The sequence below is a fragment of the Choristoneura fumiferana genome, chromosome 9 (genome assembly GCF_025370935.1).
Source record: "Choristoneura fumiferana chromosome 9, NRCan_CFum_1, whole genome shotgun sequence".
NCBI classification, from domain to species: domain Eukaryota; kingdom Metazoa; phylum Arthropoda; class Insecta; order Lepidoptera; family Tortricidae; genus Choristoneura; species Choristoneura fumiferana.
The window spans coordinates 1,203,419-1,215,910 of NC_133480.1; the positions used below are offsets into that span (position 1 = coordinate 1,203,419).

The following is a 12,492-nucleotide window of genomic DNA, read 5'->3' on the forward strand; positions in this document are numbered from 1 at the left end:
TTCTTATCTGCACTCTTTTCCTTTTTGAAACTCTTTCTTTACTATTATCTCTTCATTTGGTTATTTCTCGTGTCCGGTATTCTTTTTACTAAGTCATCCGGGTTCTATATTCTCTTAAACATCATTTCTGCTGGACTTAATCCGGTAGCATTGTTAGGTGTCTTCCTGTACATCATAAGAAATCTTTGCAGTTTGTCTTGTAAAGATCCTTCTTCGTTTATCATTGCTTTAAGTTTATTTTTAACTGTTTGAACATATCTCTCCGCTTGTCCGTTCGTGGCAGGATGAAATGGTGCTGTAAATTTGCTTGAATTCCATTTTCTTTTAAAAATCGTTGCATTTCTTCTGATCGAAATTTTTTCCATTATCTGAAACTTGTGATTGGTAGGCAAATGTCGTATATATTTTCTTCAAAATGTTGATAGTTGCTGTAGCTGTAATTGAAGTAGTTGGTATGACTTCCAGCCATTGTGTAGGCATCTACCAGAATGAAAGATACTGGTTCATGAATGGTCCCGCATAATCAATATGCACACGACTCCACGGTTCCTTTGGGTATTCCCAGCTGTGTACAGGCACTTTTGTAGGGTTCTTTTGCAACAAACAACATGCGTTGCATTGCTTGACCATATTTCAATATCCGTGTCAATGTTTTTCCACAACATAGCTTCTTGCTAATGCTTTCATCTTCACTATACCAGTGTGAGCTGTGTGTAGTTCGTTTAAAATTTAGAATTGTAATTTCTTGGGTATAACTATTCGTATGCCATAAAATATACAATTATTTGTAATGAAAATTCATGTAGTCTTTTTGGCATCTCTTCCTGATTGTATGTCTAAATATAGTTTTTGTAATTCTGTGTTGTGCAGTTAGCTTCTTTTATTTCTTGTAAAGTAATGGCATTTCTGCAATTGAATTCAGGTAGAAGGATCATCATCTGTTAGTGTAATCTTCTTTCCCATTTTTTGAATTCTGTAATCTTGAAAAATAGTCCGCGTTTGCATGTTCTGTGGTCTTTCTAACTTTTATTTCATAGTCAAATCCAGCTAAGAAGTTTGCATAATGTACGAGTCGTATAGCTGTAGTGGCTGGTGTTGCCTTCTCTGGATGTAGAATTCTGGCTAATGGCTGATGTCCAAATAAGTATATTTTTTCTGCCATAACAAATTGAAAGAATTTCTTAAGTCCCCATACGAGAGCAGCGGCTTCTTTATCTAGTTGACTGTAACCTTTTTCTGCCCTTGAAAGTGACCTAGAAGCAAATGCTATGGGTCTTTCCGATTTATCTGGCATAATGTGTGATAGTACAGCTCCAAATCCCGTCGGTGAGGATCAGTCGCTAATGAGACCGGTAAGTTTTCATGAAACGGTGTAAGGACTTTATCTCCTGTAATCTCCTTTTTTAATTCACAAATGCCTTCTCGCAATTCTGTAGTCCATGTGAATTTTATATCTTTTGTAGTAAACGGTATAATGGATTTAATTTTGATGCTAAGTTGGGGATAAACTGCTGGTAATAATTTTACCATTCCCAAAAAATGTGCGTAAAGATGAAACATCTGTGGGGGTGGGCTGTTTTTTATATCTTCAATCTTTTCTTCTGTAGGGTGTAATCCTTCTTCATTTATAGTATGACCAAGGTAGGTGATAGATTTTCATAAAACTGACATTTATTTTATTCAAGTGTAATCCACATTTCTGAAGTTTTTCAAATACTCTCCTTATTCTTTGAAGTAACTGTACATATGTATCGCTTGTATGGCGATGTCATCAAAGAAGCAGGCTGTACCTTCCATGCCTTGTAATGTCTGATCCATATTTTGCCAAATGTTTGGTGCAATTCACTCCAAACATTAACCTTTGAACTTTGTATGTACCTTGCATGTACTTATAGCTTGCATTTCTGAAGTAGTTTCATTGTTGTCATGTGCAAATATGCCTGATTAATATCAATGTACAAAAATATTTTCCCCACTTCAGTTTCGAAATATTTCCTCGACTCGGGGTATAGGGTAATTGTCATTTTCCAGATTTTTATTTAAAGTTGCTCGTAATCTGCACACAAGCGTACTTTACCATTTCGCTTAACGATAGGAACAATTGGTGTGCCCACTGTGAGTAAGTAATTTTCTGTAATATTCCTTCTTTTTCCAATCTATCAATTTCTGCTTCCACTTGAGTTTTCAATGCGAATGGTACTGGACGTGGTTTCAAAATACAGGTACTGCCCCCTCCTTCAATTTATATATGCCTGATAATCTTTATTTCTCTATCTTTTCTGAAAATATTTCTTTGTATTCTTCTAAAAGTTTGTTTAATTTTCTTATACTCTTTTCAGTAATGTCATTTCTTCTTTATGTATTGATTTTATGTCCAATTGTATGTTTAATTTTCTTATCCATTTTCTCCTATTACTGGGTCAACATCCTTGTCAATCACGAATATTGTCCTTCTACTTCTGTATTTTGTATTTAATATTACCTTGCAGGTGCCCAATGGTTGTATTATTTCTCCCGTGTATGTACGTAGCTTTACTAATGTATTGGTCAATTTCGAGTTGCTGAATTGTTTTTTGAAGTATTTTGCCGAGCAGGTTGTAACTGCTGCGCCCGTGTCCAGCCTCAAGGTATGTAAATTCCATTTATATGTAACGTATGTTGAATTTATCATTTGTGTGTCATTTCCGTGCATATTTTCTGTATTTCGTATATTTCATCTTCATTTTCATCCATGGGTAGCTCGTATACTAGGTCTAACTGTCTCTGATCTTTGAAGCATACAGACTGATATGTCCTTTTGTATTACATTTCTTACAGTACAGTTTATTTTTCAGGTTGCACTGTGTACTGTTATGGTTTTCCTTTCCACATCGAAAACATTTAATTTCTCTTTCTTTCTTGTTATTGTATGTATTTTTGTATTGTATGTAGGTCCTTCATGTGTATTTGTCTTGTATTACTTTTAGTATTTTTATTCTTTGAGTATGTTGATATTTATTAAATGTTTGACTGTACATCTGGTCCCATTTCTCTGGTTTCCGATTTTGCAGTTTCTATTGCCAATGCAATTTTGATTAAATCGTCGAATTTCTTAGAAGCAGGTTCTTGTAATAGCCTCTCTTTTATTTCTGCATTGCCTAGTCCTCGTATAAACTGGACACGAAGATGTGTCTCGAATGTACTCTGTTTGCAATTATTACAAATAAAATTACATTTCCACCTATTTCTTTCAAACCGGCTACATAGTTAGCAATACTTTCGCACTCTTGTTGCTGTCTCAAACAGAATTTGTGCTGCAAGGCAACTTCGCCAGGTTCTGGGGCAATGTGGTTTTGTAATAATTGTACCAGTTCATCATATGATTTATTTTCTGGAGCCTCTGGTGCCGTAATTTTTCAATATTTGGTTAGTACTTAGGACCGATACAGTTTAGAAAAATTTGTACTTTTACTGTAGCATTTGTCACTCCTTTTAAGGTTATGTAGTTTGGAGTCTTTGTAAATATGTTGAGAACGATTCATTTTGCTCATCATACGGTTGTAATGTGATACCGCCAACTGTTTATCATTGCTTTGTAAAGCTTGTTGTAATTGAGCTTGTTGTAATTGCATACCTTTTCATGGTTTCCATCATTTGTGTCAAAACTTGTCCTAATTGCGTTTCCATTGTAGCGTAATGTATTTGTACGTAGATGAAGGAAAAGGAAGGGTGTGATGCGGCGGTTATTCATCACAGGTATTGGAAACCCTTGGAGCAAAAGGAAAAAAAGTGGTACAGCGCTAGGTAAGGTTATTGACCTGATCGGGGTGATTTCACTTTCCGGTTCTTCATAATCCACAGTTCTCGTCGCCAATTCTGTTATGTATGTAATATTCTGAAGATATAAGAACATCCAGTACTTGAATATGTTTATTTATTAACTTATAATAGCATGAGGAAAATACAATCGTAGTAAGTGACATATGACATTTCGTGCTAGTTCCGATTCGAGCCGTGTAGAGGCGCTGCTAATCGTTCGGGAATTGTGTATGGTCTAACACACATCTTTGGTGGAAACGGTTTTTTTGATGACTACTTTTTGTTGACTGTATGTACAGTCACCAGCACCAATATATCTCTACCTCAGGTCGGAACATAACAAATCGTGCATAAATGAGACACTACTCCCATTTCTAAGACTGGTAGGACGTAGTGTCAGATATTTTTGCTCGCTCCGCTGTGGCAGATATTAATGCACGTGCATTGTCAGCTAAAATACATTTGCGTACCAAAAAAAGTCGATGCCATTAAGCTTTGATCTTTGAAGAGTTTCCTAAGGAGACGATCCTGGCTGGACCACCAGAATCTCTCTACCAGATTATTGTATATTTCACTGGACTTACCGACAGTAGTGGATGTCTCGACTGCCCTAGGCCCCACGCCATGTATTAATGCAGCCTCCCCTTTCTCAGTATTGTTATATTATCAATTGGCTGGCCCTAACATCTGACCGCCCTAGGCCTGCACTTACGTAGGTAAGTATAAAACTTTATGACACCGGCCAATTGAAAGCGAGTCTTACCTCGCGCTCTGAGGGTTCTGTACTACAAATTGAAAATGTCCAAAATATAAATTATAATTTATTAGTGTAGAGTTAGAAATCAGTAGGTAGAGTTACTGACTAAACAGCTTAGAACAACCGATTTTTTTTAAATAATGAAGGTATTCGAAACCAAATGCAATCGAGTAACTTAAAATGAAATTATATTTTTGAGGTTCAGTTTCAGAAAGAAGGGCGGGTAAAAAATAAGCGTTCGTCTACACATGACATCGTATGAAACAGTTGGGAAATTAATCATGTGCGAAGTTTTTTTTCAAAAAACCCGGATTCTGCTTGTAACATGTACATTTAATTAACAGAGCACTTTGTTTTATAGACTTCTACTTGTAGCCGCCATGCGCATGCATCAAGCGTGTTTGTACAATCAAAGTGCCTTCAGTCACTACAAACAATGTTTTATAACTTAGTTTAATGGCTAGGTTGTAAAAACTGGTGATAATTTAAAGCTATTGTTGGAGATGAGACGTTATTGTAATAAACTGATACAAAAGATCAATCGAATATAACGCGACACGAGATTATTAAAACACTCGAAAAACATAACCCTCCTTCAGGCAGTCGGGAAAAAAAATATGTCGAAAAAGGTAGAACCAACATTTAATTTTAGAACTTATACATAATAATTTGTTCCTTATACCGGGTGTGGCCTGTAATATGAGCGAATAATTAAAACATAGATCATACTCGTCAAACTGAACAACATTAGTTCAGCGACTTTTAAAAATAATTGTTTTTTTTAATTTTTATTACACTTTTAGGTTTATTCGAAGAAGCAATGTAAAGCAAAATGCTTGATGTTTGTAGCATGACAGTGACAGGCGACGTCAGTTGTGTTCTAGGATGGCGTACATTGATAGCAGTATTTAATTTGTATGAAAAAGGGAAAATTCAAAGACTCCATTATTTTTAAAAGTCGCTGAACTAATGTTGTTCAGTTTGACGAGGACGATCTATGTTTTAATTTTTTGCTCGTATTACAGGCCACACCCGGTATATGATTTCTGTATATTGTAAAGGTTCGGTTGCTTGGAAAAGATCGCTCTGAAGCTTACTGTTTACCTTGGAAAATCTCTACATTAGCTCAGTATATTCAATTATTCAATGTGCAATGTGCTCATATTCTATTTTGTTTCATATTCTGCATCATGATTCGAACATTAAAATATAAATGTAGTACATAGTAGGTAACCAGACCTATCCTATATTAGCTTAGATGGACTTAAATGAGTCACGCAGGGCACGCAACTCATCTCAGCAAATGAGCATTTCAAAATCTCGTATTATTTAGATATCGTCTAGTAGGTATATAATAAAGTTTCGCAAGTAGCAGCAAGCACCCATGACGCGGCTCGTACCACGTGCGTACAAGATTCTGTCTGAATTATCTGTCCACTGCTTGGCCGAAATGATCACCGTACTATGATTGATTAACGTTACACGCAATGTATTACAATATCGCTCGCCACGTCGCTTCGGTTACCCGTAGAAGGATTAGTGACCGTATTGTCTATTGTCCGAGTGCTGGCAATCGCATTCACTATCTCATTCTAACCTCACCATACACCGCATGCGCATGCCAGAAAGAAGTCGTAAAAACGATCATGATTTGGAGTGTATTAAATAGACAATAATAAGGTTTTTTTTCGAAAGCCATACTTAGTTTGGCTTGCTCTTAGCGAATCATTGTTTGGTTGAGTTAGGTGTAAAGTGAAAAAAAGTTGTTAAGTGACAGAGCGGATTCAATGGAGGATGTTGGTTTAGGTGTATTCAGGATTAGTGGATGGTGTGATGTCAAGCTATCACATGGCAACAGATGGCAAGAAAGATACCTGTGGGTCTCAGTAGGTATGGAGGGTGGTCATGTAGGACTCTCCTCCTTCTGCTTCCCTAGCGGAAGGAGAAAGGGGCGAGACTCCTACATAACTTAAGGTTCATAACAAAGTAGTCGGTGAAATATCGAGAGCTCGTGATTATTATTCGTGTTATTTAGCAGAAGATTCTTATATGAATAAGCTTAAAGCTTAAAGCTTTAATTTGTTTACGAATGTTTATGGCAACAAGTTAAGTCCCATTTTACTGTTGCCCAACAAGATCTATGAGCGATTCGCGTTTTGAAAGCTACCAAAAAGAGTGATGGTGTCAAACACCCATTACAACCGCGAGAGACCTTGAAGGCCTCGATCTTGTAAGCTCGCGTGGAGCTTTGCACAACGCGTGTCGACGCCTCTCTCCGACCTCGTGCCCCTGACACGCGCTGTCTCTGGCTCCGTTTGCATCGCGACAGTAAAAACGGGTGAGTTACTAAGTAGTAAAGTGCTGTTCAGAACAGAACGTTGATCATTCGGCTGCCGCAGGCTGGTTTTGGTTTCCTGATCAGGAATACAGATTCTGAATTCTGCAGCATAACGCTGAAATTCGATTTTGTTCGGAAAATATAAAACCGTGTGGGCCTTATTGAACATTTTGTACAATAGCTCTGGATTCCTGATTAGGTACGTAACCAGGAAAACTAATGTTTAAGCACATCGTTCGCCGTTTCACTATCGTCAAAATTAACAACATTACCTACTCAACAGAGCCAAGTTTATATGGAAGCGATAAGATTCTGGTTCATTTGCACTTAGCCTGCGCCAAGGCTAAAGCACTATTCAGTTGGCAAGACGGCGACACCCCGTTGCGCCACCATCTCTGACGTCGCATTCGTTAGGGGTTTGGTGCCCTGGAACCGAAATATGACACGAGTCTTTTTTGCCTGAAGGCAGCACTCGCGACTGTCTCCAATGAGCAGCTGCGGCACACGCACTACATCCGAGATGGAGTAAGTGAAACCAGCGTTGTGCTGTGCGTTGTGATCTAAAGACCCCAGCTCTACATGCGATCGAACGAGCATTGCAGGACACATCACCAGCTCTAGCCCTTGATCAAGGTAGAGCGAGGTTGTCCACACACCTTCCACGCCTCTCAAAAGGCTTCATTATAAAAATGTTTACAGTGAAAAGTGGAAAATGGCGCCCCTTGCCATCAGGCGCCTAGAGCAACCGCTCTTGCTCTAACCTCAGGGCCGGTGCTGGCAGTACAAGCTACCCACGCGACTTCACTCGCACGCTCAAACAGGGCCCCAGTCTCACGTGGAGCCCCAGTTTGGGCAACACGTGCCCGATCAGTCGATGACATTGCCACTTGCAACACCGGTGCTTGAACTGTTTATGCATAACGCTTATGCAATGATAACTTCGTGACAATTTAAATGCTGCGGTACGCATGTTTGGTTCTTAAAATATCCTATTTGTATAGGAAAAGGACTTGGTTTATAGCAATCATATCTTAATTCTGTTGCCTCTTGACGCTTAAACCTGGAGATACCTAGTTGCGACTCAGACGGACATAGGACAGTTTTTTTCTCCGAAATTGGCAGTTACGTGGATTTGTGATTAACGAATTCGTCGTATTTTGAGTGACTCATGGGCAAAAACAAGTATATTATAAACGAGAAAGCTTTTGTGTGTTTTGTTTACTCTTTCATACTAAAACGGTTAGACCGATTTAAATTAATTTTCGGTATTTAGATAGCTGAATCTGGCTAATAAACAAGATACTTGTTATCCCGATATTTCCACATGCAGGAACTATGTAAATTCCGAAATCACCCCCCCTCTAAAATCTAAACCGGTGGGTGGAAAAATTTGAAAAAAATCAGGATGGTAGTAAGTATATCAAACTTTCAAGAAAAACTATAACGGCTAAGTATGCTTGAGAATTATTAGTAGTTTAAGAGTAAATAGCAGCCTAAGGTATAAAATATACCTAAACTTGGAAGATTCCATATAAAATACGAAATCCTTGGAAAAATATTACTTTTTTTTTCGTAATGGCTACGAAACCCTATTTTGGGCGTGTCCGACACGCTCATAGCCGGTTTTAGTACCTATTTTCACCAGGCAACCATAAATTATAAGTACGTTTTAATATCCAACGTGAAGCTTCCTGGGTTAAGTAATGAATCATTAAGTTTAACGTCGCATTAAACAGAACCGTAAACAGCCCTGGCCGGCGGGTCGCGTCGCGACCTTACTGACGGGATCGGAATGTTACTTAGGTCAAATGTTGCTCTAACTTTATACATTTTACTCGCTGTTCCTGTCGTCCTCAGCATGGCTTGCGCTGGTGTTTTATGCTAAGTAAATGTGTGACAGACTAACAGTGGAGTGAAAGGGTTGGCTGACCGGCCCTGCAGTCTCGGAAGGGGGCACAAATATCACTAAGTTCTTTTGATCAAGTCCTAACCAAAGCTAAAGATTGCTTAGGATCCACATCAACTTTTTTAAGACTAGGAGAGCCTTTATTAAGCTTTTACGCTCATAGGGCAGCGGACGGGCTTCAATCAAGCAATTATCCAACATTCACCCACTGCTGTGAAAAGGCCTGCGAAAGGCCTCTCATGCCGGACGGGCTTAGTCCGCAAATAAAATGTAGCCTTCTCATTCGGACAGGAGCCCTCTGCCCTGCAGTGGGACGTATACAATGTATAGGTCGAGATCATAATGACGATAAAATGTTGCAGGTGGGTAGGTTAGGTATCCTTTGATGGTGATGCTCACTAAATGGTCAGGCGAGTGGCGACCCACTTGTTCTTTAGCTTCCCTATTTCATAAAACTCACAGCGCCTTACGTCACGGAGAGCAAAATTCAAATTTGTCTCGCTCTTGTTACTTATTATAACGACAGCGCATCGCATTATCTAATCGTAAGTAGGTAACGGAAACTGGCGAGTGGCGCTCGCGCACCGTAGCCCGCAGTCGGAATGAATATACCTACCATGAACAATGCCTTCTTTTAAACCTAGATACTTAGGTACAACCTTGCTAGAGACTACCACACATCCAACGCAGGTACCAAGACAGACCCTAACTTTGGCGTGTTGGCGTGGACTAGATAAATTATGCGAGGCTCTATGCCTTGAAGGTACATACACCACACATTAGATGACGGCTTTTTGAATGAGCAAATACTTAAGCCGTGTCTCCACTGAGCGAGCCGCCTCGCGTGGCAAGCACATGAGGCATATTTTGTTCGACACAGAGCTCAAAATCGGACCGAAAACGCTGCCGCGCGAGGCAGCTCGCTCAGTAAAGACTCGGCTTTACGCGAACAACTTTCGAGGCGTGAGATCTTAGACCACAAGACGTGTCGTATATTGGGGCTGGTGACTGTACAGTAGCTCTAAAGAGAGAGATTTCGGAGAGGAGGCAAATCTCGTCAAGAAGAGGGATTCGAAATATTGCCAAATTCGTCTCACGTAAGTAATGAACTCCCTCGAATCTTGCTCTTGACAGTGCAATGTCCTGTGTCCGTATTAACCCTCTGGCGCTCGCTATCGCATTCATCATCTCTTTCTACTGTTATCCTATACCGTGTAAGGGAAAGATAGAAAAACGATGCGGGGATTCAGAGTGCGTTAGACAATAAGAGATTGTTTGCAGAGTACCAGTGGGCGCTGAGCTGGTCGCTGCCGGGCTGCTGGCGCGCACTGGCGGCGCCACCGGCCGGCGCGGGCGCCGCGGGGGACCTGCGCGCGCTGGACGGGGTGCGCGTGATCTGCATGATGTGCGTCATCGTGGAGCACGTCTGCTGGCTCAGCGCGCTCTCCTATGTCGACGACATACGACACTTTGAGATGGTTAGTCACGCACACAAATAATTGATAGGTACTATTCCCGTGGCCGGCGAGAAGCGAGAAAATTGTTTTTTAGTATGAAAGTTGCTCGGTGAAAAAGCTATAAAATTTTCATACTTACTCGCTGGTAATGATAATGAAACTAGTGCCTTACTCAGAATGCCGTAATAATCAACAAAATGTATTATATTTGTTTAATATACTACAGTGTTAATTTCATTCACGTATTTAATCCAAAATTCCTATGTAAATTCTCAAAAATTACATCGTGGTTTTCATTGACGCTGCATGAAAACAACCGTGCCATATTTCATGACCCAACGTTTGACCTTTCGAGATTTTATCAGGAGAGCGCAAAAATTAAATATCTTTACGTTTATTTGCGTTCTTTGATGGGTACCAGCCCCGAAATCTCAGTTACTTTTATAGGTTACTTGCATGATGTCAACTCCAAGCTTTAAATGAAATGTACCACTTCCGTGTCCCCAGCTGCGTCGCGCGGGCGACGTGATGTTGCTCACGAACTCGACGCTGGTGGTGCAGATCTTCTTCCTGATGGCGAGCTTCCTGCTGGCGCACAAGGTGCTGCGGGAGAGCGCGCGCGGCCAGCCGCCGCCGCCGCTGCGCTCCTTCTTCTCCACCATGCTCAATCGCATCATCAGGTGAGGCTGCGTGTATATATAATGTCGGCGGCCGATCGTAAAATCCGCCATATCACGAAATTCCAAGGCATATCCTTTCTTTTTTTTTATTCAACTGGATGGCAAACGAGCAAGTGGGTCTCCTGATGGTAAGAGATCACCACCGCCCATAGACACCTGCAACACCAGGGGGATTGCAGATGCGTTGCCAACCTAGAGGCCTAAGATGGGATAGCTCAAGTGCCAGTAATTTCACCGGCTGTCTTGCTCTCCACGCCGAAACACAACAATGCAAGCACTGCTGCTTCACGGCAAGATTAGCGAGCAAGATGGTGGTAGCAATCCGGGCGGACCTTCCACAAGGTCCTACCACCTGCCATATCGTGAAATGGCGCCATTTCATGAATTGGCTAAGGGACATCCGCATCCGCCATATCGTTTAAAACTCACCGTTTAACGATTTTTCTAGTGACGCTTAGGCAGATCATGAAATTCCTAGCCATATCATGAAACGCCGCATATCGGTTCTGACACTTTGCCGCATGAAATGGCGCTATTTCACGATGTCTAGGAATTTCGTGATTTGGCGGATTTTACGATCGGCTTTGCTTAGTTTGGGACTAGGTCAATTGGTGTCAAGTGTCCCATGATATATTAATTATTATTTTATTATTAATCTTCACACAATCTTAGTTGCACATGTCCGTAAGTTGGCTGTGAGTTGGACTTTCTTTCTGTCTTATCCAGCTACATGGATGTAGTAAATTATTACGTAGTCGGGTGTCCCATCCATTTTCAGTTCAGTTAGTATATTTTAAAGGAATTACACAGAAGAAACAACCAGACAAGAAACAAACAGAGAGATCTTAAGAATCGTTTACTCTTACTTGCCCGAATTTCACTTGTCATACCAACGTTTGCCATAAAATATATAGTACAATGCTGTTTTCAGGATTTTTTTAAATGTCATCATATAGAATGCAGTAGGTAAGGTTAGGTTACTTTAATATCAACTCTGAAGAAATTACTATTTCAGAAATAAATACTTTATGGCAAATGAAAATTCTAGAAAACGATACATTCAGGCATATGAAATTCGGGCAAACGATCCCTTAAGAACCCTTAAGAATAGTTTTAAAGTATTATGCAAAGCATCAAGCTTTTGTAGGGCATTGCTTATCCTATAGCAAAGGTTCTTTACCTATTTAATTTAGGGAGTAGAGTTGTATTTGTAACGAATGTACACACAACTGATACGCTCTCCCGACAGTCCTTCGTCAATTCAGGGCACAGCGCTGGCTCTTGCCCAAGGTAGAGCCAGATTGTCTACACGCTTCCGCGCCTCTCAAAACGCACCATCAAAATTTTATTTGGACTGGAAACTGGAAAGCCAGCGTCCCGCGCCATCTGGTGCCTAGCGACCGCTCGTCTTGCTCTATCTCGACTCGAGGCCAGCGCTGTCAGCGCGTATACGACACGAATGCAGCCAAGACAAGAACTTCCGACCTTTCAGCTGTTTTTGTTAAAACGAAAATAATAGCGTGGTACTTATAATTGGTTTTTTGGAGTCTATTTGT

At 40.4% G+C, this 12,492-nt stretch overlaps 1 protein-coding gene across 2 annotated transcripts in view; it reads left to right on the top strand.

Moving 5' to 3' along the window:
• Window positions 1–12,492, top strand: part of LOC141430915 (nose resistant to fluoxetine protein 6-like) — a 47,853-nt gene that overhangs the window by 24,628 nt on the left and 10,733 nt on the right. For both annotated transcript variants that reach the window (XM_074091797.1, XM_074091798.1), the window contains exons 5-6: window positions 10,081–10,277; window positions 10,764–10,936. In XM_074091797.1, the coding sequence (XP_073947898.1) occupies window positions 10,081–10,277; window positions 10,764–10,936 (370 nt within the window). The remainder of the gene's footprint in view (window positions 1–10,080; window positions 10,278–10,763; window positions 10,937–12,492) is intronic.